Genomic DNA, 27,873 nt, shown 5'->3' with positions numbered 1-27,873 from the left:
AAAATATAAAAGAAATTATGAATAGTTGTTTGGCCAAAGATTTTTGCAAAAATGTCTGTCTCACTGCCCCACATCAGATCCATAAGAACATCTCTGAAACACTGTTTCTAATAAACAGCGAATACTTCTCTGATGTTATCGCTTGTTAATACTGCCAGTATTTAAATGCCATCCAGATTGGAGCACTGTATTCAAACACCTCTTTTCTCATAGAAACATCATGGGTAACTTCCTCAAATTTGATAGTGTTGTTATCCAAACTGAGGCTTCTCAATTACTCTTGTCAAGAGGTCAGAGACTCTTCTCAAATTCCGCTTTATCCTCCTTATGCTATGAACCATTAGGAATGGAAAGAAATATCAGGATATCTAATAATCAACCAGTTTTTTAGGCTGTTTTTCCCAGCTGTCCCATAATTCCCAGTTACTGCTGTCACCTAAGGTTATGTTTTGCTCCAACTGTTCCCTCTGGAGCTTACTCACCGAACCTATCCTGTTGCTCCTGAATCCTTTGTTACCTTGTCTTTCATTACTCCCTCCAGCTGCCTCCTTTGCTCCTACTCACATGATGAGGCCTACTCATACCGACAGCCATGTAGATGTGGCCATGACAAACTTGTGTTATGTAATATAAACTGGGTACTAACTGCATCAAGGCAGTTTTCTCCCTGTTCCTCTTTAATTGATTTTCTAATCCTTGTATCAGCAGCTGTTCTGAACCTTCTCTTTTTAACCCCACTTCACACACACATAAATACCACCTGCTCCTCCTTCCTTTACAACTGAGGACCGTGCCTCAAATGGTACAGAGAAAACAGAGGCCATTCTTCTTCACCGCTTCTCTTCATCTCAAAACCCCTTGACCTCAGTCCCATTTTCTCCTTCTTTACACCAGTCTCTGAAGACTTTGTCCACTACTCATAAAGTTCAGTGCTTCCCTACAGCCTCTGTGATCAAACATAAACTCTTCCAGTTAGTTTTTAAAGCCCATCCTAATTTGGCCCCCATTTATCTATTTTTCCAGCTTCATTGTACATTTCTCCCTCTCCCATATTCCATGACCCAGCCACACTGGCTTTTCTTCTGCTCTCCATCTTCAGTTCGGTAATTCTATACCTATATCAGCTGCCCCAATCCCTGAATTCCCAATCCCCAAATTCCTCTTTTCTTCCCTTCCTCTCTTAAGAGCCCTGATTTTATTCAAGGCTCTGCTCAAGCACCACTTTCTTTATAAACTCTTTCTTGATCCCTCTACTACCTAGCTTCTCATGCCCTTCCCTTAAATCACATTTTATTTATTTAGTATACAAGTGTCTTTTTAAAGCTGCCTTCTCTAGCTAGACTGTAAAATCCTGGAAGGTAGGCACTGTTTCCCTTTTGGTTTTGTGCATTATTATTTTGTTTGTTTGCTTTTGTTTTTGTTTTATGATATCCTTAGAGCTACCACAATGCCTGGTACATGCTTGGATACTAATAGAGACTAGATCTGTGATTTTATTTTTATAGGGAAATTCCTGCTACCAGTGCAGATTAGCATCTTCTCTGCCACGTAGAGTCTTTGAGAGTCACCCAGAACACCAAGAGGTTAAATGAATTTGCCCAGGTTCAGACAGCTGGTAGGTGTCAAACATGGACCTTGAATTTGGTTCTTCCTTGTTCTGAGACCAATCCTATCCACTGCTCCATGTTGTCTCTCACATAGTTGGCACTAAATAAATGCTTATTGATTGTCTGATGGGTTGATTCCTATGGTGACATTAAGTAAATAGACAAGAAAACAAAGATGTGTTATATTGAAGGTCTTGAGGATGACCATTATCCTTCTGCTTCTCTAAAAGTATAGAATTCTTAGGATAACTTTTAAAAAATCACTTTAAAAAAAGACCCTGTACAATTCTACTGCTAGTAGTTCCAAAGACATTCAAAACAGGGAAAAGAACCTATGTGTATAAAATATTTATAGCAGCTCTTTTTGTGATGGCTAAGAATTGGAAATCAAAGGGATGCCCATCGGTCGAGGAATGGCTGAACAAGTTGTGGTGTATGATTGTAAAGGAATAGTAGTATACTATAAGAAACAACAAGGACAATGGCTAAAAAAACTAGAAAGACTGATGCATGGTGAACTAATACATAGTGAAGTGAACAGAACCAGAAGAATGTTGTACCCAGCAACAGCAATGTTGTTCAGGGAAGAACTGTGAACAACTTAGCTATTCTCAGTAATACAATGATCCAAGACAATCCCAAAGGACTCATGATGAGGAATACTATCTGCCTCCAGAGAAAGAACTGATGCTGATTGAATACAGACTGAAGCATGCTATTTGTCCCTCCCTCCCTCCCTCCTCCCTTCCTTCCTTCCTTTCTCCTTCCTTCCTCCCTCCCTCCCTTCCTTCCTTTTTTCTTTTGTTTAAGTGTTCTTGTACAAAAAAAGAGTAACATGGAAATGTTTTACATAATGGCACATGTATAACCTATATCTGCCTGCTTAGGGAGGGGGAAGGGAGAGAGGAAAAGGAGAGATAGGATTTGGAACTCAAAACTTTAAATAGAAATGTTAAAAATATGAGAAGAAAAGATCCTATACTGCGTAGCTGTCCATTACTTACTATTATGAAAATTCATCACACTCCAAGATGTAATAACAACAGCTAGCATTTATATAGCGCTTTAAGGCTTACTACATGATTTTCAAATATTATCCAACTTGATCCTCACAATAACCCCATAAAGTAGGTATTATTATTATTATCCCCACTGAAAAACTGAGACTGAGAGGTCTAAGTGATTTATCCAGGGCCACACGATCTGAGCCACACAGTGTCTGAGGCCTGATTTGAACTCAGGTCTTCCTGACTCCAGGTCTAGGGCTCTATCCATTGTACCAGACTACTACGTCTTGGCTTTGTGAATATGCCACTAGGGAACATCAGTGACATTCATCAGTGCTTCTTTAATTTCTTTTTCATGATGAAACCATCTCCCTTTCTGCATATAAATTGGTTTGATAACATCCTTTACACCACTCCTTCATAATTCTAACCATCCTTTGATTACCACCTGTTTGATAACACCTTTACCTAAATCTGGGGTCATTTCCACTTATCCTGATCCGTATTTTGCCTCTGGACCCAGATGGTTCCAGAGGAGAGAGTGAGGCTGATGACTTTGCACAGCCTTGTCTCATTTAAATCCAATTTACTTGCAAGTCATGGCATCACCTTCTTCTAGAAAGAAGGACGAGCAACAACTCTTTGTCATGTGCTCACACTGATAATGAGCCCTTCACTGCCCTTTGAGTGATCCTCTATTTCAATTCTGCAGAGACTATAGTGGTCCTATTCAAAACACTGGGAAAATAGTGACATTTTTAAAACGAGCCTTTTTCTCCAGGAAAATGTTTGGGGTCAAGAAAAGATCTTTGCACTTTCCCAAAGGCAATAATTCAGCCATCCTCTTCCTGTTTGGTGCTGAGACCAACTCATTCACTGTCTATTTGCAGCATCTATTCAACATATAAAAATATATATTATATATACATACATACATAAATACACATATATGCCAATATGCAATCTCTATAGGTTATCCATTCAACTAAATATAATTGTCTCAACAACAGGCATTTTCATTTTTTCTTTTGGCTTCTCCAATGGAGTCACTGAGGAGGTTGGATCAGATGATCTTTAAGGACCCTTCTAGCTCTCAATCCTATCATTATTGTCAACCTCATTGACTCTTATCTTTTTCTGGTTGTTTTGGTCCCCCTAAATTCCATGGATTGTTTAGCCATTACCCATTAGCAAAACCAGACAACATCTACGTATCTGGAAAACCCACAACTCACCTGTGCGTATCCTTGGAACTATAGGTGACTTCACAAGCACTTTCTAAACTAGATTCATGTAAACATGAACTTAAATAAAGCAAAATCAGTTCTCTTTCTCTCTCAAACCCTCACGTTCAGTTAAGCTCCATTTAATTTAGTTTACTGATGTCCCACATCTGCAACCCGGCAAAGTTCACAATTGTTACATTTCTGCACAGCTGTGGTTTAAAGTCTTCCTTTGCACACAACACACTGGCAGCAAAACAGAAACGATTAACTTTTATATGCTTTTAACATATGGACCAGACAGTTAGAAACAGGAAAACCTCCTGAGTTCTGAAGAAAAATATAGTTTCTATTAACTTGACCCAAATTTTTAGAAAAATGTTAAGTTATGATCCATCTCTAAGTAGAGAGATTACAGTTATAATGAACTTGGTTTCTAATTCATTTGATTTAAAGTGCCTACAGTTATCTTTAAGTAGGAAAAAATGACCCTAAAGTCTTATTATAAATAGATTTTATAGTGGGATGAATTAATAAACTGTAAATGGTTTTGGACTCTTTTTCTCTAGTATGAGCTGTGGAATTAAAAGGAAAGAACCTTTAATCTTAAATGGAAACATATTTCATTTCAATGAATAAGGAGAACATTGGCCAAGAGAACTGGAATAATTTTTCCTCTTTCTGACTGTTTGATAAATCAGAGTTGCTGCCTATGCTGTTTGACAATGGTATTAAAGGAACAAAATGGCTCTAAATTAAAGTGATATTTCAAAATAGAAAATGTGGCATATATGTGCCTATATTTAAGAATTACAGTATTAGCCTTAAACAGATAGTCATAGGAGAATAGTGGTCATGATTCCCAGCAAATATTAACTCTTTTGATGTCAGAGCCTTTATTGTAAATCTCTACATGTTGAAGTTTTGGATTTCCTTGTTTCAGTTAAAGGACAAGATGTGTTAAAGGACATATCCAAAGACTTAGGTAACAATGACTAAGAAATAAGCTAAATCTTTTGGGGAAAAATATTCAAAGATAGAGAATGTAAAGAAACACTCCACTATGGAGGTTTGGGGGTAGAAATAATAGTGAAAACATCTTATTTGCTGCATTTGCAAAAAACACTTAAAGTTCCTTTTGATAACTGCATGCCATACAAATCTAAAGAAGTAACCGTTTTTTGTTCTTGTGTTTCTATAAAAATAGGTGTATCTTTTCAGAAGATTTTTGTGCTTCTACTGACATAAGCACGTGATTTTTATTTTCAAGTATATTCTAGTTTAGTTTGGTGTGTTGATAATTTTCTTAATACTGAACCAGACTGATATAAATCCAACCTTGTCATAGTGTACATTGTTGTGACACATTGTGGTAGTCTCCTTGCTAATATTTAAAATTTTTGCATCCATTTTTAAGAGATATTATTCTATACAGTTTTCTTACTCTGTTTTAGGTATTAAGACCTTATTTCTATGATAGAAGGAATTTGGTAGGATTTTTTCTATTTTTTAATAGCTTGTGTAATATTGGAATTAGATTTTTGAAAAAATTCACCTTAATCCATTTGGTCCTTTCCCTCTCCTATCCAAGGAGGCTTTTCCAATTTTTTAACTTCTTTTACTGAGATTGGGTTTTTTAAGGCCATTACTTCTTGTTCTGTCAATCTGGGCATTAATTTTTTTTAATGTTCATCCATTTAATTTAGACTGTTAGTTTTACGGATATATCATTAGTCAAAATAGTTTCAAATACTTTTGTTTATTGCTTCTTCCTTTATTGTGAATTCACCAGTTTAAATTTTCATCCTGGTAATCTGGCTTTCCTATTTCTTTTATTTAATTAAATTAACTAATGTTTTATCTTTTTATTTTTCAAAAAAACCCCAATTCTTAGTTTTTTCAAATTCAATGCTTTTTTGCCTTCCATTTTGTTAATTTCTTTGGTTTTTTTTCATTCTGGTGTTTAGTGTTTTTTTTTTTTATGGCTTTCTTCCTTTATTCATTGATCTGCACTTTTTTTTGCTGATAAAAGTCTACATAGATATAAATTTTCCCCTACGGATTGCTTTGACTACATTCCAAAATTTTGGCATATTGTTTCATTGTTGTCATTATTTTTAAGACATTACCTACTGTTTCTATTAATTGTTCTTTAACCATCAATTCTTTAGGATTAAGTGGTATTGTCTCTAATTACTTTTAGCTATATCTTCAGTGACCCTTTACTGAACACAATTTTTATTACATTGCAGTCCATAAAAAAAGTGTTTAATATTTTTGCTTTACAAATTTGTGAAGTTTGCAAAGATGTTGTGTATAGCTAACAAATATCAATATTCCTTTCTTATTTCAATTCAGTAATTAACAGAGGGCTATCATATCTAACTTTACTAAAAATTCTATTCAAATCCTTAACTCTTCTTGTTTCTTTTTTGGTTTGGTTTTTCTAGGTCTGAGAAGGTTACATTGAAATTGGATACATATGTGACACAGTGGCCTGGAATCAGGAAGACCTAAGTTTAAATCTAGCCATAAACACTTATATGTTCTGTAATTCTGGTTATAATCATAGTTATATGAGTCTGAACAAGTCATTAGACCTCTATCTGCCTCATTTTCCTCAATTATAAAATGAGGATAATAATAACTACCTCTCAGAATTATAAGGATCAAATGAGATATTTGTAAAAATTACTTTGCATGATATTTGGCACAAAAAGGTGCCTAATAAATGTTTGTTTCTTTCTTTACCTCTTTTCCTATTATGGTTTTACTCTCTATTTTTGCTCGTCCTATCAACTTTTCTTTTAAATATTTAGATGCTATTTCATTTGGTGCATGCATGTTCATTGTTGATATTAATCCATTATCCATGGTATCTTTCAGCATAGTGTAGTTTCCCTGCTGATTTCTGTTAATCAAGTCTACTTTTCTTTTTGCTTCATCTGAAATCATGACTGCTATTTCTGCCATTTTTACTTCAGCTGAAGCTAATAGATTTTGCTCTAGTGCCTTATTTTTACTCTGTGGATCTTTGTTTCATGTATATTTCTTGTAATCAATTTTGTTTCTTATGTTCAATTTCATTCTGCTTTCTTATTCATTCTGCTGTCCTCTTCTGCTTTATAGATGAGTTCATCCCATTCACATTCAGTTATGATTGATAGTTATATATTTTCCTCCATCCTATTGTCTTATACTTTTCCATCTACTGCAGCTCCCCTTTATGAAGAAGAGGGTGGTGAGCAAGGAGTATATTCAGCATCAGTGCTCCATATTTGATTCTTTTGTTTTAGCTACCTTGCCTATCTTCTCCTTCCCTCTCTCAGAGTCTAATCACAGGTTTTTCCTTCCTTCCTTCCTTCCTTCCTTCCTTCCTTCCTTCCTTCCTTCCTTCCTTCCTTCCTTCCTCCTTAGTTATTATTATTATTCCTAATCAGAGGATAACAGAATTTTAGAGCCTTTAGAAATCATCAGGGTCAAACTCATTCTACAGATGAGGAAACTGAGTCACAAAGAAGTTAAGTGAATTACCCTGTGCCATATGGAAAGTAGCAATCAGTAGATTTGAACCCAAGTCCTCTAAATTCCAAATTCTGACTTGTTTTCAATAACCACAGGCAGTTGCTCTGTTATTCCCTTCCACAGTATTCTATGAGGCTGGTTGAGAAGCAAAGATGTTTCTCAGTCCCTTCATTTTTCTACTTTGGATGGAGCTGGGACATATTTCTATAGATGAGACCAAGCTGGTTTTGTAATACAACAGCCAGAAGGCTTCCAAATAAAAAGTTAAAGAAGGGAAGTAGAGGCTGGCTAAAATACCACCAAGGGGTTAAAAATCCAGTGAGTGGTCTGTGTGACTTGGTTGTACATTTTGCTAGTTTATTTCAATCATTCATGTACTATGTTTGCTTACAGACATCCCAACTGATGCTAATGTAATACTTAGGTGCAGTGGTGGTCTCTGTTTTCTTCTTGTTATGTAGATAGCTGGAAAATGAATATGAGGGCTTTTTTATGGGTCTGGGTTTCCTTGAGTTTCTTTCTGAATTTACTACTTCTTCAAATGGTCTAGTTAAACATCAAAATCTGGTGGGCTGTATGCCAGCAATGAGTTATATGGATTAAGCATGTTTCTGATGTGCTGCAAAGTACTCTCAATACTATAGGGAGGTCAAAGTCCATAAGACATAGATTTTTGTTAAACCAAATATTTGATCCATAAGTAAGAAGCTGATTGAGCTCTCTTGATCACTCAAACACCTTTGTCACCAGGAGTCACAGGTTATCAGAAGTACAAAGGGCTTGTTTAAGCCAAAGACTATCACCCTCCTCCAGAGTTCTATCCACAATCTGTTAATTTGGGCATTAAAAAATTTTGTAAATATTCATCCATGCAATTTGGATTTTGGGATGCATCTAAAGCAATCCTTAGGGGGAAAACTATAACCATAAAAACTTTCACCAGCAAAAAAAGAGGAAGAACAGATAAATGAATAAAAAGAAAGTCAACAAAATAAAAATAGAAATCATAAAAATAAAATACATTAACAAAACTGAAAGCCAAAAAAGGCAATAAATTAAAAAATAAACCTAAGAGCTGGGTAAGAAAGAGCTTACAATAATAATAATAACTATATATGCCATGACCCATTTAACACAGGCAACTAGGTGGCATAGTGGAGAGAGTGCAGGACTTAGTGTCAGAAAGACTAGAGTTCAAATCCTGTCACTCCTCTTCCCCATCCTTTTCTTGCTCTAGATCCTACTCAGACCAGAAGTACTTCCACTTGGTCTAGCCACTCTTCCACTGGATCCAAGAGGCTTGGTCTAGGAACTCCTACACTGGTCTAAAGACTCATTGCTTCACCTCTGCTGTTGACTTCTACTGCCAGTTTATGTTCTCGATGTCTCAGGTTAGTCCAAGAGCATTTTGTAGCTTGGGCTGCTGCCTTAACCCACTGACATCCTTGAAGTAGCCATGGGGCTGTAGACTTCCTTCCAGGAAAATAAGTTCAGCTGTCTTTAACAGGCTTCTCTCTGCCTAACCATTTAGCTCTTTTTCTCTCAGTTTTCTCTCTAGATTCATTTAAAAAACAGAGATCAAAGATATAAGTCAAATATACCAATTGGTTGTGAATCAATTCAATTAACACCAGTATAGTGTCAATGGTGCAACAAGTACCTAGACAAAGCAAAGAATTCCAACTGTATGTGGGAGGGCAGCTAGGTGGTACAGAGGATATAGCTCAGGGACTGGAGTCAAGAAGACTCATCTTTGTGAATTCAAATCCAGCCTCAGATACTTACTAGCTGTGTGACCCTAGGCAAGTCGCTTAACCTTGTTTGCCTCCTTCTTCATCTACAAAATGAGCCAGAGAAGGAAACGGCAAACTGTTCTAGTAACTGGCAAGAAAACCAACCCCAAATGGGGTCACAAAAAATCAGACATGAATGAAAAACAACTCAACAACAGTAACAACAAGGGAGTTAACCTTTCAAAGCTTGTTAAGGAGATACCATAGTGTCAGAACAAAATGTTCATTAGTGTAGCAACAAGAGCCCCGAATAACATATGGATACTTGAAGAAAGTTCTTTAACTGATGTCCCTTTAACTGATCCTCACCTCACAGGATTCTAGTTTCCTCACCATCTTAGTTCTCCTCCTTTAGACAGGTGCCAGCTTCTCCCTGGCATTTCTAATATGTGGAACACAAAACTGAACCAGGTACTCTGGGGCACAGTACAGCAGCACTATTGCTTCCCTCTGATCAGTCTGTCTCTTGTAGCTTGAGTTTGCTTCAGTTCTTTCAGATGTTGTTCACACTATTGGCTCACTGAGCTTATAGTCTCCTTAACACCTCCAAATCTTTATCCCATAAACTATTGTCCTGCCACCCTATGTTCTGCCAGTGAAGTTGATTTTTTTGATCCAAGCTGGGGCTTTTACACTTATCTTCATTGCTTTTTATCTTATCAGACTGTTGAATGAATGCTCTACCCAAATAGTCAAGATCTTTTTGGATTGTGATTCTGTGGTTCAAAATGTAGCTATCCTTTCAGGTTGTGGGAACCATGGTGGCTCAATTTAACATATCAGATAACTTCAAAGAAAGTGGTTTCATCCTGAGTTTACCTGGGACCCATCCATAAAAAGGGCTTTGTTTTCCTTGAGGAACAGGAGCTAAGAGAAATTGCTGATCTGGGAGTGAAACAGGTTAAAAGTGAGAAGCCATATGTGTTTGGCTGAACAAAGGTGAATTCTGTGACTAAACAATCTAATAATTTGTGCTCAGAAATTTCCTAAGAGCGCAGACTCACAGATTTAGTTAGACAGGAACTTAAATCATTTATTTAGTCTAAACACTTCATTTTATAGAGGATAAAAAAAAAAACCAACACCCAGGAAGTAAAGAGACTTGCCCAGACCTGCCAATGCTTCCTTCCCCACCTGGCTTTGTTTTCTGACTTTAAGAACTCTGCCACCATGTCCCACAGCTGCCCTCACACCATAAAACTTCCATCAGCGCTTGGGCCCTTCTCACTATGCAATATCACTCTGCCAGGCCAGCCCCTTTCTGCCCTCGGTAAGTTCCTTTTAAAGGCTTCCATTTGGGGGATGGGGCCAGACATATCTTGCTTTATTCGTCTCCAGACCATGATACTTAATCTAAGAACTTTGCCATCTTGCCCTCTCCTCCACCTTCCCTTGAGCAGAATGATTTGTTGTACCCCAATTTTCCCTTAATAGTTTTAGTTTAGTGTGATTCCATTGGGGTAATGATTGTTAGCAATATTAGTGATACAATCACCTAGTAATATACATTTAGTCAGCTTAGTTAACTAATATTAATATAGGAATTACATATATTAATACATGTTTTAGATATTATATTTAGGGATAATCAGATAAGATTCTTTCTTCTAATAGACTCCAATTTTTAAAATATAAACTAGAAGTTCGCTAGCTTGTTAAGCTATAAGTTCAGTGTTCACTTACCTATTATAAAGTTCATTTGCCTAACCATTTGAATGCTGACTAGAGGATCCTTTTGGGTGATGAGTATGTGGCCAAACCCAGTGTGGGTGGGATGTGATATGGAAAGTCCCCCAACTTATTTTTGTATCTCTGGACCAGCTTCTTGCCTGACATAAGGAGGGGTCCATTTTATGACCACTTAGCAGAAATGACCCTTGGCTTGCCCATCTTGTGGCCATCTATGCTAATGGAGGGTCAAGGATAAGGTCTATTAACCAGTAAGACTGTATTTTATTTTGCCTCTTCTGAGTGTCTGGGTATCAAATATAATAGTAAGGCCCTGGGACCCAGGGACATGTCAGAGCATGAAGAAGATCTGATGTCCCATTCATTGAAGCGGTCTAGTCATTTTAATAAATGGTCATTGGCTCAGAGATCCGTCTCAGTGGTTTTTCTTCAGATTGGACAATTTTGGACCCCCACACTCCATGTATTTGTCTTCCCCCTAAGCTCCTTGAGGGTCTTTGAGCTTTCTTTTTGCTTCTTTTTGCTGTGTATTATCCAATACTTAACAGAATAAGCATTAAAAATCATTGTAACCCACCTACTCACTATATACTGTATCACATCTATTTATAAAGTTTAGTGCATTAGAATGAATACTAGGGCTTGGAGTTAGCAAATTTGAGTTTGAATCCTGGCTCAAACATTTACTAGGTATGTAACTATGTATAAGTTGATTAACTTATCTCTGCCTCAGTTTCCTCATCTGTAAAATGAAACTAGACAATCTTGTAGGATCCCTTCCCAGTTCTAAATATTTCAATCCTAGGTTACATTCCAATGAAATATTTTGTCATCAAAAACTTCATTCCTAGAAGCAAAGATAATATAGGGTTAAAGAGAGAAGAATATCTGCCCATACACTATGGCATTACCCTTCCCAAGAGAGAAACCTCTGCCACTGATTCAAGAGTGAGTAGACTGAACCCAAATCTTCTCCAATGGCAGACTAGATTATATTCTAAGCACTTGTATTTATACTACTTTCATATTTCATTTTACCTTCACAATAACCTTGCCAAACTAGATATAGCAGGTATTATTCTAAATCCTGATGTTTTCCCTTTTATATAAGTTGGTCATTTATTCATTCGATTAACATTTACCAAGTGTCTCCTTGTAAGGCACTTGTTCTGCACACTAGAGATACAAAAATAAAAAAATGATCAGTGCTCTCAAGGAACTTGAGTCTAGTAAGGAGATAGAATATGAATACAAGAATCTAAATAGAAGTTACAATGGAATAAACAGATCGAAGAAGCCAAACATGGAAGCGTGAGAGATTTGGGAATAATCTAGAAAGGTTTTGTGAAGGTATCTGAACCGATTCTTTAAGAAGAGAACGCCTTTTAATGGATGAATTCTCCATCTGTGCCCATTTAAAGAAGTTCTAACAGACAAATTTTGGTTCCCGAGAACTACATGAAGTGTATTTCCATCCTCCTTAGAGGTGGTGGACCGCAGATACTGATTACAATATCTTTTTTTATTATACTGTGTTATAGCGATGCTTAGCTTATTCTATAAATTAAAAATAAAATAAATTCAAATCTTGTAAAAAAAAAAAGCCCAATATATTCTGTTGGCTGCATGATGTTGGTGCGTATTTACTTTGATCAGCAATTTTGCTTTATTACAAGAGAGGTTCAAGGTAAAAGGGGAAATTGTTGGGAAATGACAGCCGTGTAGAAAGCACTAATAAAACATTAACACAACTCCTATAGACATTACCTTAACCAGATCCTAGCCATATCTCACCAGGACAATCCATTTCCTCTTTATTAGATCTACGACTGATCAACAACTATTAAGCCAGGTAGGAGATTCTTTCTGTACCACACTTTTGTCTTGGAATCCCTAGCACTTAGCCCAGTGTCTGGCATACAGCAGGTGTTTAATAAATACATGCTGTCTGCATCAGTGCTATTACTGTTATAGACCCTACTAACCAGCCTTTAACATCATCAACAAACTGTTCTCCTATATCCTTCTCTTAGATATCATGCAGAACTTTATGTCCAAACCTAAATGCTTATTTTCTGCTTCCATGTGTTCCCATCAATTTCCTTATTCTGTCTTATTCAGCAGCCCATTCCCAGTGTGCCTTTTAGAATCACTCTCTCATGAACACAATTATCTCACTTCCCTCCAAGTCCTTTTTTAATCTAGACCTAAAATGTGCTCCAGGCTCTTGCTTACCAAATTCCCTCTTATTTTATAAATATACTGAAATGCCCATCTTTCAGGAAGCTTTTTTTCTGACTAAATTAAAATGAGATTTTGAATGCCACTGCACTTCTCTGTTTCCAAAAAAGAAACTTCTATTACTTCCCTTCCATTTTTTACCTCACCTTAGGGATCTATTTTCTATGTCCACACAGAAATGCTGACCAAAATCATGTAGCCTAATAGCTCTGTAACTTGATTGAAAAAAAGGTCTAGGGTAGGAGTTCCTAATCTTATGAACTATGAAATCCCAGGCAAGTCACTTAATCTTTTGTTTGCTTCAGTTCCCTCAACTACAAAATGGCAAACACCTACTTTGCAGGGTTATTTTGAGGTTCAAATGAGATAATATTAATAAAAAAAAAACACATATCAATGCCCAGTATACAGTAGGTGCTATATAAATACTTTCCCTTCCCTTCTCATAATGTTTTTAAATGCATAAAAGGAAACCAAAGATTAATGAAAAGAAAGATTATTCTTTCCCCCATCTAAGTTCATGGAGCTCCTGAAATTCAACCACAGCCAGGTTAAGGAACTCTTGGCTTTGGGAGCTGCTGATATTTAGAAGGGCTAAGAAACTTGCCTAGGGACACATTGTTAGCTGGTGAGTATCGGTGAAGCTGTTTACACCTATACATTTTTAATCTTTATTTATTCACTGTTCTACAGTGTAGCTCATTTGTCATTGGCCTCTGCTTGTATACATCTCATTGATCTTGTATTATAAATTAATCTAGGTCAGGACCAGTACTCTGTTCTTCCAACTTGTAAAACACTTCAATAGAGCACCAGGTGCATAAAAATGCTCGATAAATGATTTTCAGTTGATTGGCATACCATCCCAATTTGGTGCCCTCTCCACAAATAACTTCAATAAGAGAAAAAGTTCATTCGTGGCAGCTAATTCTCAGAAGAGATTGTTAAAATTTGCAGCTGATTTTTCCCTACCAGACTTCAAAGGAGGAGTCAATGAGTTCCACAGAGGCATTCCAAGGGAAAAAGGAGTGGCCCAAGGTCACCTTGGTTCAAACCTAGATCCAACCACAGTTTTTGTTCTTAAGTGTTGACTTAAGTCAAATCTTGCATTATTTTTGCTCTGATCTCCCATAACTTTTTGGCTCCTTCCAGAACCAAGCCCAGAATTCAAAAGATCTGAAGAACTAGACTTTGCAGAATCTTTCTGAAACTTCCCTTCCTACTCAGATACACTTTTCTTTAGCTCTTAGTAGGTAGAATGCTCTTCCACAAGAGAAAATATGCCATGAAGTCTTCTTAAAACATCACTCCAATGTTTTCTAATTTATACCATTCATGTGCTAATAGTCCTAGCTCAAGATTTCTAAGGGGATAGAGTTGCTACACATATAATGTTCAGAAAAACCAGCTTCCCTGGAAAGGGTTACAGACCAAGTTTTGCTGCATCTGAAGTTGCTCTTCAGAAAGCAGTAGGATGGTACAGGCATGTGAGAGAGGAAATGATAAAAAAAAAAAAGAAGACATAAAGGAAAGGGAAGGGGGAGGGGGAGAAACTGACTCCAGCTGCCACCGCTTACCTGATCATCACTGGGAATCTTAGAAATCAGAAAGTGCTGGGGAGAAGTACGCATTTCTACAACTTTCTACAACACCAAGAGGAAACCAGTCAGCTTGCTGCTTGAGGAATTCAGGAGGAGCTATGCATGTCTCTTTATGACCCCATGTCTCATGAAATCATTTCCCATCCTTTTAACCTTTTCAGTACTCTAGGATATATAGAGAGAGTAGGAATGGGAGAAAAGACAGGAATCTCTCTGCACCTGAATTCATGTGATGGGTTTCCAGCAAGACAGCTAAAGCTTCAGTAAAGCTGGTGAGGGGGAAAAAAGTATTGCTGTCTCTTTCTTTGAGATCTAGTAATAAGGAAATTATTAGTGATGCTATATTTTGAAAGAGAAGGGATCACATGATCATGGTTCTAGAGGTGGGAGGGACCTCAGAGGTTATTTAGTCCAATCCCCTCATTTTATGGTTGGAGAAACTGAGAACTTGAGAGATTAATTGGCTTGCTCAAGGTCATATAGATAGTAAGTGACAGAGATGGAGTTTGAACCCAATTCTTCTGATTCTAGGGCCAGTATTCTTTCTGCTGTTCCCCTCAACAGAAACCCATGTCTTTGCTACCTACTTCAGATAGAAAGAGGATGGACTCAGAGTACAGATCAATCTATCTGTCTATGTCTATCTCTGTCTGTATGTCTGTCTGTGTATCTATCAAGGACATGGTCAATATAATAACCGCTTGACTATATATCTTTGTAAAGAGTTTCGGTTTTTTTGCTTTCTCAATGCAGGGGAGAAATAGAGGAGGGAAGGGGAGGGGAAAGAGAAAGACTGTTACCCTGAAAATAAGATGAGACTGAATTTAAAAAGAAAACTTTACAAAAGAAACTCATATCTGACACTGGAAATCAGGACAATGCAGTCAGACCAAGAGGCACACAGTGAAAAGAAACTATTCTTTTAGATTTTAATGAAAGGCTCTTCTGATCAGTACCAATTTCTCTCCAAAGGTAACCAGTTATGGTGCTTATCCAACTGTAAAGTTCAGATTTTGGCAAATTTTTTGGTGGAAACCATTGATGGATTTCAAAATTAGTCCTCTTTGCTTTTCCCCTTAGCTCCACCAACATAGGAAAAGTTTGCAAAATCACTTTGGTAACAGCTATAGCCATTGAGATAGTAACTCACTGTTTCAAGAAGAAGACTCCAGGTTAAGGTCAAGTCAAGAAGCCAAGTCTACCAGCCTGGAATAGCTGCTATGTGCCTGACACTTTGCTAAGCCCTGGAGATAAAAACGTAAGCAAAAAGAAAGACAGTCTCTGTTTCAAGAAGCATAATTCTAATGGGGAGGGAGAAACAACACAACATAAAAGGGAGTTTACAAGCTGGGAGAGAGAGGGGTCCAGATGTCCCCAAATCTGGAGTGAAGCATGGCTTGTTGGGTCCCTTTTTCAAAATGGGAGTTCAGGGAAGAACTCACCAATAGAAGAAGGGGGCTGCAAAGGCAGAGGGTGAGGGCAGATGAAGTAGAGTGGCAAAAACCAGAGTGAAAGAAAAGATGAGAAAGAACCACAGTGCCCCTAACGGCTTTCCATTACACCAAAGATATGAAACAGACTTCTTCCTAAACTCCAGGAAACTTAAAGCTTTGTTTCTATTAGGCAAATGTGCCACTCCTCCCCTTCAACCAACTGTATATGACTGAGAAATCGCACACTGTTTCAGTACACTCTGTGCACATTCTCCTTCTTTCAAGTAGTTTCCACCTTCCTTTCAAAGACTACACTTACATCCCCACTAAAAGCGGAGGTTATGGAAGTGATTTGAAAATTCTGAAATTTAATATAATTTTTGTCCTATGCTCAAAAGCTGGTGAGGATTTTGAATTGAAGTGGGAGGTTATAAAGCTTTATAGGACAATACAAATGGATGTCCCAATTCCAAACAAAAAGAGATTATAAGCTGGCATTATTTTAGAAAATATTCTACAATGGCATCTTAAAAGCAATCAACCTTTTTTGGGAGGAAGGAACTGAATGACTCAAATGAATTATCTTTGATGTGGATGTCAAACTATATATGTATACATATATCTATGTATATATTACATCTACACACAAATGTAGATATATAGATACATACTACAAGACTCTTCCACAGGAAAAAGCATTTGTCTTTTAGAGCTATTATTTTTCCTCCGTTCCTTTCTTTCTCACCGCTACCTCAGTTTGCAGGGCAAAGTCATTTCCAGGCAGGAGTCAGATAAACTTACATGACACACAAAGAGTTCTTTTGGTTAGAAGAAGAAAGCCGATTTTTATCTCTTTGTTACTGTTCCTTATTGATGTTTCAGGTAAGAAACACAACAGTAGGGACCATGCAGTGAATTCTTGATCCTGGGACAGCACCATCTAGTGTCCACGAGTTTGAAAAGTATTAGATTTTACCAAAGGCTGGAAAACTAGAAGATCTAAAGCTATGAACAGATCTGATGTAGTTTCCCAAAGTATTAGAAATACCAAGCTGAATGTTTTCTTTGCTTTGATTTGCAGGGTGGGGATGAGATGGTGGATTCAGAATACTGAAGACTTAGCTTAAGATACTGATGCTTCCTGTGCCTCATTTCCCTCATTTGTAAAAGGAAGGGGTTGGATTCAGTGGCCTTTAAAATTCCTCCCAGTTCTCATTTTATATTCCTATGCCTTAATGAATCTTTTCCCCTAAATAATTATAGAATCATACAATCACAGACACTTCAAGTCAAGTGGGATTTTATTCCAATCCTTTCCTTTCATAGACAAAAAGTTCAGTGTTTTGTACAAGGTGGTTGTCATTGCTCTTTGAGAAGCAATGACATCACTAGGGGGATGTCTTGACTTGCGCATGTATTGGATTTAAGTGAGGCAGAGCTGCACAAAGTCATCAGCTCACTCTCTCTTCCAGACTCACTGAAATCCAGTGGCAAGACTAAAGTCAATCACTGGCATAATGGCCCAGGATAAAGTAGGTGACCTTGTACAAGGTCACATAGCTACTGGAATTATTATAATTGTCTTCCAAGGGTAGAAGCCATCTATATAATAGTCTAAAGACCCAAAAGAGGTGAAGGAAAGGAAGTATCCCTCCATTGCTTCCTGTCACTATTTTTTTTTCTGGAAGAGGCTCCAGAATTCATTCTTGCCCTGTCCTATAGAGAGACAAAAGAACAGGTCAGTGATAGGCTCCCTCATATTTTGTTTACAGAGGGTTTTTTTTAAAGAAAGTAAAAAAGCTGGTTTCAACTTTATTTCAGAATTGAGATAGGGCAATGGTAGCAAGCCATGGTTAGAATGCTCAGTCAAGCTTTTCCTTTCCCCTGTGGGTTGCCCAACTCAGATCTGGCAACCTCCCTCTTTCAGGATGCACAAACCCTTTGCTGAGCAAGAGTGCCAATGATTTCAAGAGGGAGACAGAGAAACAATGATAAAATTGCCTTCCCTTTTAAAAGCCCTCACACAACTATTTCCAGACATAGCCACAGAAGATAAAATTCTGAGTACACCCCTGTGCATAGATGAAGTTGGCTCTATGGGCAGAAACAGTCGAGTCCCAAGTATTTGGCAAATCAAAGGAGGCTTGACCCAATTAGAGTCCCTTTTGAGGAAAAGCAAAGATTTGGAGGTCTTTATTGGCATCGGTTATCCTGTGTCTCTGCTGTAAGATTAAATATGCAACCAGCCATAAAGATTAATGTAATGAAGCCTGTGACCTGTGTATAGGCCAATGATTTCTAACAATTTTTGGAACTCTCATACCCTATCACTATAGAATGCTGGTTTCAAGCCTGAAGCATTTTGTGAGCTGTTGGTTAGGCATGACTCCTAAATTTGGTGATGAGAATGATGATTCAATGCTGCTTGCTCATGAGAGCAAAACAGTTGGTGAGAGAGCTTTGGAGAAAGGAGAACCTTCATTCCTGCTTTTAGAGAGGATATGCCCAAGTTTTAGAGTCTCTTGAGGACTGACTAAAAGGAGAGAGAAAAAGGACTTTGGAAAGCAGCAGATTTGCTAGCAGGTAAAATTCAGATCCTCAGCATGTCCTTGATTCCTGCTTGCCTCCCTAGAAACTTGAGGAATTTCTTCTTGGGTGAAATTTAGGCCTCCCTCTTGGCTGAATTATCTCTAGTGGAATAACTCAGAGATTACCAAATGTATTTAGGCTCTTTCAAATACACCTTAACTTTCCATTTCCTCATTCTACTCAGTTCTCAAGATCTACTCCTTTATTCTAACTCAACTTTATATATACTGTTGACCTTTTCATCACTCACAAACATTCCACTTCCATGTTAATGAACTTCGAAATTCCTTTACCTGACTATAATCTTTAATTATTCTGTCTTTCCCTATGCCTTTTGACCCCAAGCCCACTTTTTTTGTCCTAGTAACTTGCAGCATTCCCTTCACTCCTTGGCTCCTTACAGCACTTTCATCCCTGGACACTCTCTTTTCTTCATTAATTCAACAACTTGGTGAACCAGTTCAACCTGACATTATCTTGTACTCTCAAATTCTTTGTTCACTTATCTCATTACTGATCAAAGCTGTCCACAGATGTTGATGAAATGAGATATAACTGAAACGCTGTGTACTTGCTACAAAAGATAATTTTTTGCCAATTGATGGGCACTTGACACTTACTAGCTGTGTGACCTTGGGCAAGTCACTTAACCCCAACTGCCTCACCTCCTCCCTCCAAAAATTTTTTTTTAAAAGAGAAGGGATTTGTAAAGAAAGAGAAAATATAGTAACAAGAATAACTGTTTAGGTTGTAACTTTCATGTCACTTTTGAGACTTTGGACTAAATAGCCTTAAAAAGCAAGGGTCTTTCTTAGTTCACAAACCCACCCCCTCTCTTCCTTGAGCAAAGTATAATTATTCTAAAGTACCCATAATTAGTTCTACTTTTATATCTTGGAGAGTAGGACAATGTAGCTGATCTGATACCACTATAACTCCCACAAGGTTTTTGTTTTAGTTTTGGAGGGGAAAATTTCCTAGAGGGGATAAAGACAGAAATATATAATAGCATAATGAACTTGTATTAGAGACTATTTAAATAAAGATTCCATAGCAGGGTATTTTTCCCTTGTAGAATGGAATTAAAATGAAATCAACAAATATGGCACCTGCCATATGCAGAGCATTTTGAGTTATTATAATAAAGTTTCTTTTGGCCCAGGTCCAATGAGGAAACTATTCTTCTGTGCTGTGAAACTTTTGATGTGCTTGATCTCCATCCTCTGAGAATCTAAAAGCTGCCTAAAAACAGAGGTGTGCTGGAGCCAGCTCCTATGTGCTCTAGAGAGCTGATGGGTAAATTTTCAGCATAAGTATTTACACCTTGATTTATTGTTTTGTTGTCTAGACCAGGAGGAACCTGCAGCCTCGAGGCCACATATAGTCATGTGTGAGAACCTAGTCTAGACTTAAGACCTCTCTAGACTTAAGAAAGTGATGGAGAAAATGTTAATCATTCAGATTAAACTTTTAAGGATATTTTTTTCTGCTGGTTACCAAACATTTGCCTGTATACTTCTGCCTACAAAGCATTGATTAATAAAAAGTAATGATAACAGTTCACATTTCTATAAGGTTTTCCTTACAACAACTCATGAAGGAGACGATCAGAGTAGCATCATCCTCACTTTACTCTGAGCAGAGTGGTAAAGTGACCTATTCTAACAAAACTGCTTTGTTTTGACTTTATATACCTTGTGGATTTGTCCATCTGTGTACCTGTGGTTTCCTCTCAGGAGAACAAAAACTCTTTGAAGACGTGGACTTTTTGGTTTTTGTCTTTGTATCTCTAATACCCTGCACAATGTAAGGTATTCAAGTTATTTAATAAATGTTTGTTCAACTGAATTAAGTTGAAATAAACTAAATTGTGTTAGGGTTGGTAGAGAATGGCATATTAATACCTCCCTAGATCAAAGTCTCAAGGTGGGCATGGTATAAAAGTGTTCTTCGATTTGGAATTAGATATCTATCATTTACTCCTTGGTACCTGTAGGAACTCTGCTAAATCACCATCCCTCTTTGGGCCTCAGTTTCCTCACTAGTAAAATGGAGGGATTAAATTCTGTGACCTCAAAGATCCTTTCTAGGTCTAGATGCTTCAGATCTCAGTCTGTTCAGTTTGTGTCTTATCTTGGGAAAAGAATTGGGTGAATCTTTCTTCATGGTCAGAAAAGAAGGGCGAGTATGGGGAGGGAAACACTGAGGAGAAAGAAAGATGCAATCAAGGAGAGAGAAGAAAGAGGGAATTAATAAAGAACTGAAGAAAGAGAAACATTTGCTATGGGGAATGAAATGAGTAGAAAGTTCAAGCATAATAAGTGAAGGAAGCCACTTACAAGGCAAAAGGGAAGAGCAAGGCAGGAAAGTTCCCTAAATTAGGTCGTCTCTGAATAGTCCCTCTGAAGGGAGCTCTTCTTCCCATTGTTGGCACTTGATGTATCTGACATGTTTAATGTCTTCTTAGCACAAAGGAGGTTCAAACACTTTAACATGGCATTGCCCAGGCTACCAGCAAAGGCCACATCTCAGAAATATTTCACTTTATTTGAAAGACAGCATGGCATAGAAGTTGAAGAGCTACCCCCAAAGCCAGGAAGATCAGGCCTCAAGTCACCTCTGATATCTGCTGTGTGGCTACTGGTAACTTGGAACCCCTAAGCACTTGCAAGAACTAACTCATGATCTTGTATTTTATATTTGATTTTACTCTGTAAGTGTCTGTATTCTGTAAGCATATTCTGATTCTATGGAACAAATGTAAAGTCTCTTCTCTGTCTCTGAGGGAAGAAGCTCATGAATTTCAAAGTTTAGTCTGGTCTCTCCCTGAAATTAGATACCAAAAGCTTAAGCTTTCCTACAATGACTTTGTTCTCAATACTCCCATAAAACATTAGCATTTCCTGCAAGGTTTATCCCTGAGAAGCTGGGCTGATTGACCTAGTCCCATCTTTAGCAATTCAGGTGGTCTTATCTAATCCCCAGGTGCCAGGGAGTCTGTAAGCCTGGGTCCCTATCAGTAACTTCAGAATGCAGCTGGGACCTATCAAATTCTCAAAAGCAATTCTTACAGATGGAGAGAAGTGGTCTTCATCCCATGTGTAGGCTATGTCCACTTTCTGGGCTATGCCCATTTTTTTTTAATGTAACCAATAATGATCCCTCTTTACTTAACCACTGACCAATAATACGGTTTCTGTTTTGTTCTTATAAAAATTAGCTGAATCTTTAATTCGGGGTCTTCGGCATAAATGAGGGTAAGTTATTGACCCTTTATTATCAGGTTGCATGTCCCTGTTGGGGGCAGCTAAGTTACACTAGCTAGATAGACTGCCAGGTCTGAAGTCAAGAAGGCTCATCTTCCTAAGTTCAAATCCGGCCTCAGATATTTACTAGCTGGGCAATTTACTTAACCCTATCTGCCACAGTTTCCTCATTTGTAAAATGAGCTGGAGAAGGAAATGGCAAACCATTCCAGTATCTTTGCCAAAAAAACACCAAATGGAGTCACAAAAGGTTGTACTGAAATGACCGAACAATAAATGCCCATTAATAACTGATTTCTTGCTTGGAGAAACTTGCCTTAGTTCACTTTTTTTTTTACTCCAGTCAAATCTTAAAGAATATTAGTTTCAGAGAAGACTTATACTCCCAAAGAATATAAGTTTCTGCTTGGGCCGAGGGAGTTTCTTCAGCTTCTAGTTTTTCTAGAAGTTTTCTTTACCAATGAAGTCACAGGATCAGTTCCTATCTGGCTTTCAAAATTTAATGTGACACTTTAATGTGTGAAGGTATTTATCTTTACAAAGGTAAATAATCAAAAATCTCTTTAGTCAGAAAGATCTAACTCATGCTAAAGCTATTCAAAAGTTTTCCATCCAACGTAAAGGTAACCACTGGTATTTCTACGTTTATTTCTTCTCTATTCAGATGAAGACTTTGGCACTTTAAGTTTCCATTAATTCATGGAATCATGGAATTTCCAAATCAGAATGGATCTCAGAGGCCATCTAGACCAAACTGCAAATGTTTAAGAATTTCCTTCTACAAAAAACTGTACAAGAAATCACTCAGCCTTTACCTGAAGACTTACTAAGAGAGAGGATCCACTTCCAAGGTAGATCACTTCACTTTTACATAGCTCTAAGCAACAGGTATCATTTTTTTCATAATACAGATTTAAATCTGCCTCTTTGTAGTCTCCCTCCATTGCTCCTGGGTTCTGGCCTCTGGAGCCAAAAAGAACAATTCAAATTGCTCTTCTATACTTGCCAGCCCTTCAAGTACCTGGGAAAGAGCAATATACCTGGGTGTAGGTGCTGTCTCCATGCAGCATCAGATCACAGCCCCTTTATGACTTATTTGATGTTTTCTGATAATTGCATCAGCCAAGAAATCCTTCTCCCTGCTGCTGCTGTAGGAACAAACCTCTGATCTCAGCTCAGTTAGTTCTAGACAACAGCATTCAGTCAGTCTTCCAAGCCCTTTCAAATTCATAGGATGCACCCAAGCATATAGCCCCCTGGCACAGCCTTTGAGAAGGCTGGGACTCCTCAATGAGGCTATATGGTAAGACCTTAGTGGAGTTCACATTGATAAAATTGTAAAAATGGACAAAAAAATCCGTGTGAGAATGTAAAAGCTAAGACTTCTCAAGCTTGGGTCTTCAGGTTCAGTGAGAGAGGATGAGAATCCAGAATAATTTGATTTGTTAATTCTGCATGCTCAGATCACTTGCTTATATATTAATATTAAGCCACAGAAGTTTCTTTGTGCAGTTCAGCAATAGAAGCAATCTTACCAACCCAATGACTGTCAACTTCCAACTTACTAGGGACCGTAACACCTAACAGCTTCAGAGAAATTATATGTGATGTAATGTAATAGTATGATATAATACTATACATTATGTGGTGTGTGTGTGTGTGTGTGTGTGTGTGTGTGTGTGTGTGTAGATACACCTGTATTTTTTCTGCAAGGGATAGCACAGCTTTCTTTTACTTAGCAATATGAGATAACACTTAAGCATTACACTTGGGGGCCATTTTAAATAATGAAATCACTATCAAAAAATGCAAAAATGTGGGAAAATTGCACTAAACTGAGAAAAAGATGTTCATTTACAGCATGAGAGATGAAACAGGAAGGCAGAGTATCATCACCTTGTTCAGCCTCCTCTGGGAAGGTGCACATTTGACGAGTCACATTTTTTGCTGCTCTGCACTTTTGCTCTTCCTAACAATCCTGGGAGGTAGATGCTGTATTGTTATTCACATTTTATGGTTAAGGAAACTGAGGCAAACAAAGGTTAAGGGATTACCCTATATATAAATGTAATGGATTGTTGCTGTGTTCATCCTTTGTTGCCGAAGAAGACCACACCATCAGAGAAATGATGACATGACTTGCACTTGACTTTGTTTTCAGTGAGGGAGGGCTGTGCAGGTCACCAGCCTCAATTGTCCTCCTGAGCCATCTGAATCCAGTGACCTGATATTCATCAGGATGACTGGAGATGACCCAGGATGCACTGGGAGACCTTGGGCCCTTTAGGCCAAGGTCTTTGCAGGTACTCACTTAGGGTGAGGCAACACCCATTCATTGAATAGGCCTGTTTAAGAAGTAGCCAGGACATGGCCCCTTTAATGAGGCCAAGAAAAGAAGAGATCAGGCTGGGTGAGAAACAGCAACAGTTACTATTGATCAGCACTCTGAAGCCAGGAGGGTCCAGAAGAGAGCCTTAGGCAGGGGGCAGGAGCCCCATGGTGTCTGAGCACTGTGTTGACTTGGGTTTTATGGGCTAGTCTCCCTTGCCTTCCTTTTCCAGAATCTTGAGCCTAATGGAATGTTATTGTGCTATAAGAAATGACAAGCAGGTGGATTTCAGAAAAACCTGTAAAAACACAATCTGAAGCAAAGTGAAGTGAACAGAACCAGGAGAAGACATACACAGTAATATCAATGTTATATGATGATCAACTATGAATAACTTAGCTCTTCTCAGGAATAAAATGATCCAAGAGAATTCCAAAGGACTCATGATGGAAAATACTATCCACATGCAGAGAAAAAACTGATGGAATCTGAATGCAGATCAAAGCAGATCACTTTCTTTTTCATGTTTTTTTTTCTTTTGGTCTATTTTTTCTTTCACACCATGACCAATATGGAAATAGACTTTTTCATGACTGCACATATACAACCTATTTAAAATTCTTACTTTTTAAGAAGGGGAGAGGGGAGGAAGGGAGGGAGAAAATTTGGAACTCAAAATTTTTTAAAAATGAATGTTGAAAATTGTCTTTACATGTAATTGGAAAAAAATAAAATATTATTTTAAAAAACACCACAGATCTCTTCTACTGAGTCATGGACATATTGGGGTACAGGAGTTGGGTTGGTATTTCTATATATACAAAGAGGTAAATCCATATGGTAGGATCAAAAATAGAAGGGAAATAATAGAAGTTTCCTATTTGAAAATAGAGAGGCCTCAGGGCATTCACAATCTCACTTTCAATTAGTCAGAAAGATTTCCTAAGAGACATGGCATTTCAGAATGACCTCTAAAGCACAGCAAGTATTGATTTTCAGGTTACAAACAAATTTTAGCAAGTAGGTGAATTCACAAATACAGAATCCAAGAATAATGAGGCTCAACTGTATATCAACATCTAATATGTGCCAGTTATTCATTCATTAAAAATTTTTAAGTGTCTTCTGTGTGCTAGGCACTGTTCCATGTGCTAGGGATACAAAGAAAACAATCCCACTCCTTGAGGATGGGGACAATCTAATGGGGAAGATAATATCCAAACAATTACGCATTGGTTGGTTGTTGTCCTTTGTTGTCAAAGAGGACCAAAATGACATCACCATGATAAACTCAAGTTTCAAGGTGTCTGACTGTGGCTGATCAGACCAATATGAGCTTGGAATGCTCTACCACAGATTAGGCACAGATAGTGCATGTGAACATTTGAGGTGGATATTCCAAATTTGCACATTCTACATTTCCTTTGTACTGTCTCAGTTCTGCTTTGCTCATAGAGCACAACACCTTTTCTGATGTGGGCATGCCATGCTGAGCAGTCCTGTGCCAGTGTCTTCCATGTTGCACAATCAAATCCAAAGTTCTTGACGGAGAGCTTAAAAATGTCCTTGTATTGCTTCTTCTGACCACCACGTAATCGCCTGCCCCACGCCAGTTCTCCATAAAATAGTCTTTTTGGCAAGAATACATTTTGCATTCAAACAACGGGGTCAGTCCACAGAAGTTGCACTCTCTGAAGCATAGTTTGAAATATACATATACATATATATGTACGATACATTGGAAATAATCAATTTTAGCTGGGATTTGAAAGAAGCCAGGAGAGCCAAGAGTAACAGATGAGAAAGGAGAGATTCCAGGTATGGGGGACGGACAGTAAAAATGCGGGGAGTTGGCAGATGGCATATCTTGTTTGGAGAATAGCATGGAAGCTAATGTCACTGGATCCAAGATGGTGTAGCAGGCAGTGGAGTGTGAGGAAGGGAGAGGGTGTAAGATGGAAGAAGACCAGAAAAGTGGAAGGGGCACACTATGAAGGAATTTGAATGGCAAATAGGATTGTTTTTTATTAGGGCAACATCCACATATATGTAATTTGGTATTCAATTATTTTTCAGTCATGTCTGATTCTTTGTGACCCCATTTGGGGTTTTCTTAGCAAAAATATTGGAGTAGTTTACTATTTCCCTCTCTAGCTCATTTTATAGACAAAGAACCCAGGCAAACAGCGGTTTAAGTGATTTGCCCAGGGTCACACAGCTAGTAAATGTCTGAGGTCTGATTTGAATTCAAGAAGATGAATCTTCCTGACTCCAGACCTGGCACTTTACTGACTGTGTTATCACCAAAAGAAAATGGCAAGTGCTTTAGAAAAAAAAGTCAACTCTGCAAAGAATCCCTACCTTTCCAACCCAACTCCTAACTCACCCCACCAGATCCCTGTGCCCCCTACCTACAGGGCAGTTTTCAAATCTCATTCTCTAGTTTTGAGAGTGACTTTTTACTCTGAACTCACTGTCTAGGATTAGAAGGCTTAGCAGAACCACAAGGCTAATGGAAACCACCTGAGCCATGTGGCTCAGACTAGCCTAGCAGACAAATAAATACCTGTTTTGGTTAATGGAATAGAGAAGAGCTGCTGGACGAGTTTGTTCTCTGAGGTTCTCAGGACCATGACGATGTCAGCAGGTAACGTGTCTCTGTTCTTCTCAAGGAAGCCAAAAGCATCATATAAAACCTTCAGCAGAAACAGTAAATAAGCAAAAATAAGCCGCCTGCTGTCAGTAACAGGAAGAATTTGCCTAAGGTGAGTAATTAGTTGTGACAGAGGGTGGTTTAAAGATAGACCTCTGAAGAGAATTCAAACCTGGCGCAGCTGTGCTTTCTAAATCTGGACAAGGAAGTCAAAATAAAGCAGGGTGGATGTGCAGCTGCTGATGGGCCCCATCACCTTCACTTATTGTCAGAGGCCTCTTACATCAGTGGACAAGTACAGCAGCATGTGAGATGATAACAGTTGGCCTCAGAGCCAGGAAGACCTGAGTGCTGCCTCTCACACATTCTGACCCTGGGCAAGTTACAACCTCCCAATGCTCTAGTTGCTGAGAATGTGCCGATCTGAATTGGTGGAAAGAGTTTCCTCACAAGAAAATTTCTTGTACTAAGTAAACCAAAGGTCTAGTCCCTGCCCTTTCTAGTTATATATAGAAATAAATTGTTATTCTTCTTCTTGTTACAACTATTACTACTACCACTACAACTACCACTACTACCACCACTACTACCACCACTACTACCACCACTACTACTACTACTACTACTACTACTACTACTACTACTACTACTACTACTACTACTACTACTACTACTACTGCTACTACTAGTGATTAGAGGCAATATGGTGTTGTGAAGGAGCCAGGAGAAACCTAGGTTTGAATCTCATTTCTGATACTTAGAAGCTATGTGACTATAGGTAGGTCATTTAAACTCTTTGAGTCTCAGTTTCTTATATCTGAAATAGGAATAATACAACAATAGTACCATTTCACAGTTAGGTGGTACAGCAGATAGAGCACTGACCTTAGAATCAGGAGGATTCATTTTCCTTAGTT

At 38.0% G+C, this 27,873-nt stretch overlaps 1 protein-coding gene across 1 annotated transcript in view; it reads right to left on the bottom strand.

Moving 5' to 3' along the window:
• MYO3B (myosin IIIB) overlaps positions 1-27,873 on the bottom strand; it is a 630,862-nt gene that overhangs the window by 325,864 nt on the left and 277,125 nt on the right. Inside the window, exon 22 of the mRNA XM_072615711.1 lies at positions 26,870-26,999. Coding sequence (XP_072471812.1) covers positions 26,870-26,999 — 130 coding nt within the window. The remainder of the gene's footprint in view (positions 1-26,869; positions 27,000-27,873) is intronic.

Source organism: Notamacropus eugenii, chromosome 5 (assembly GCF_028372415.1).
Source record: "Notamacropus eugenii isolate mMacEug1 chromosome 5, mMacEug1.pri_v2, whole genome shotgun sequence".
Classification (NCBI taxonomy): Eukaryota; Metazoa; Chordata; class Mammalia; order Diprotodontia; family Macropodidae; genus Notamacropus; species Notamacropus eugenii.
The sequence above is the reverse complement of the archived record's forward strand: the minus strand, read 5'-3'. Positions and strand labels throughout refer to the sequence as shown.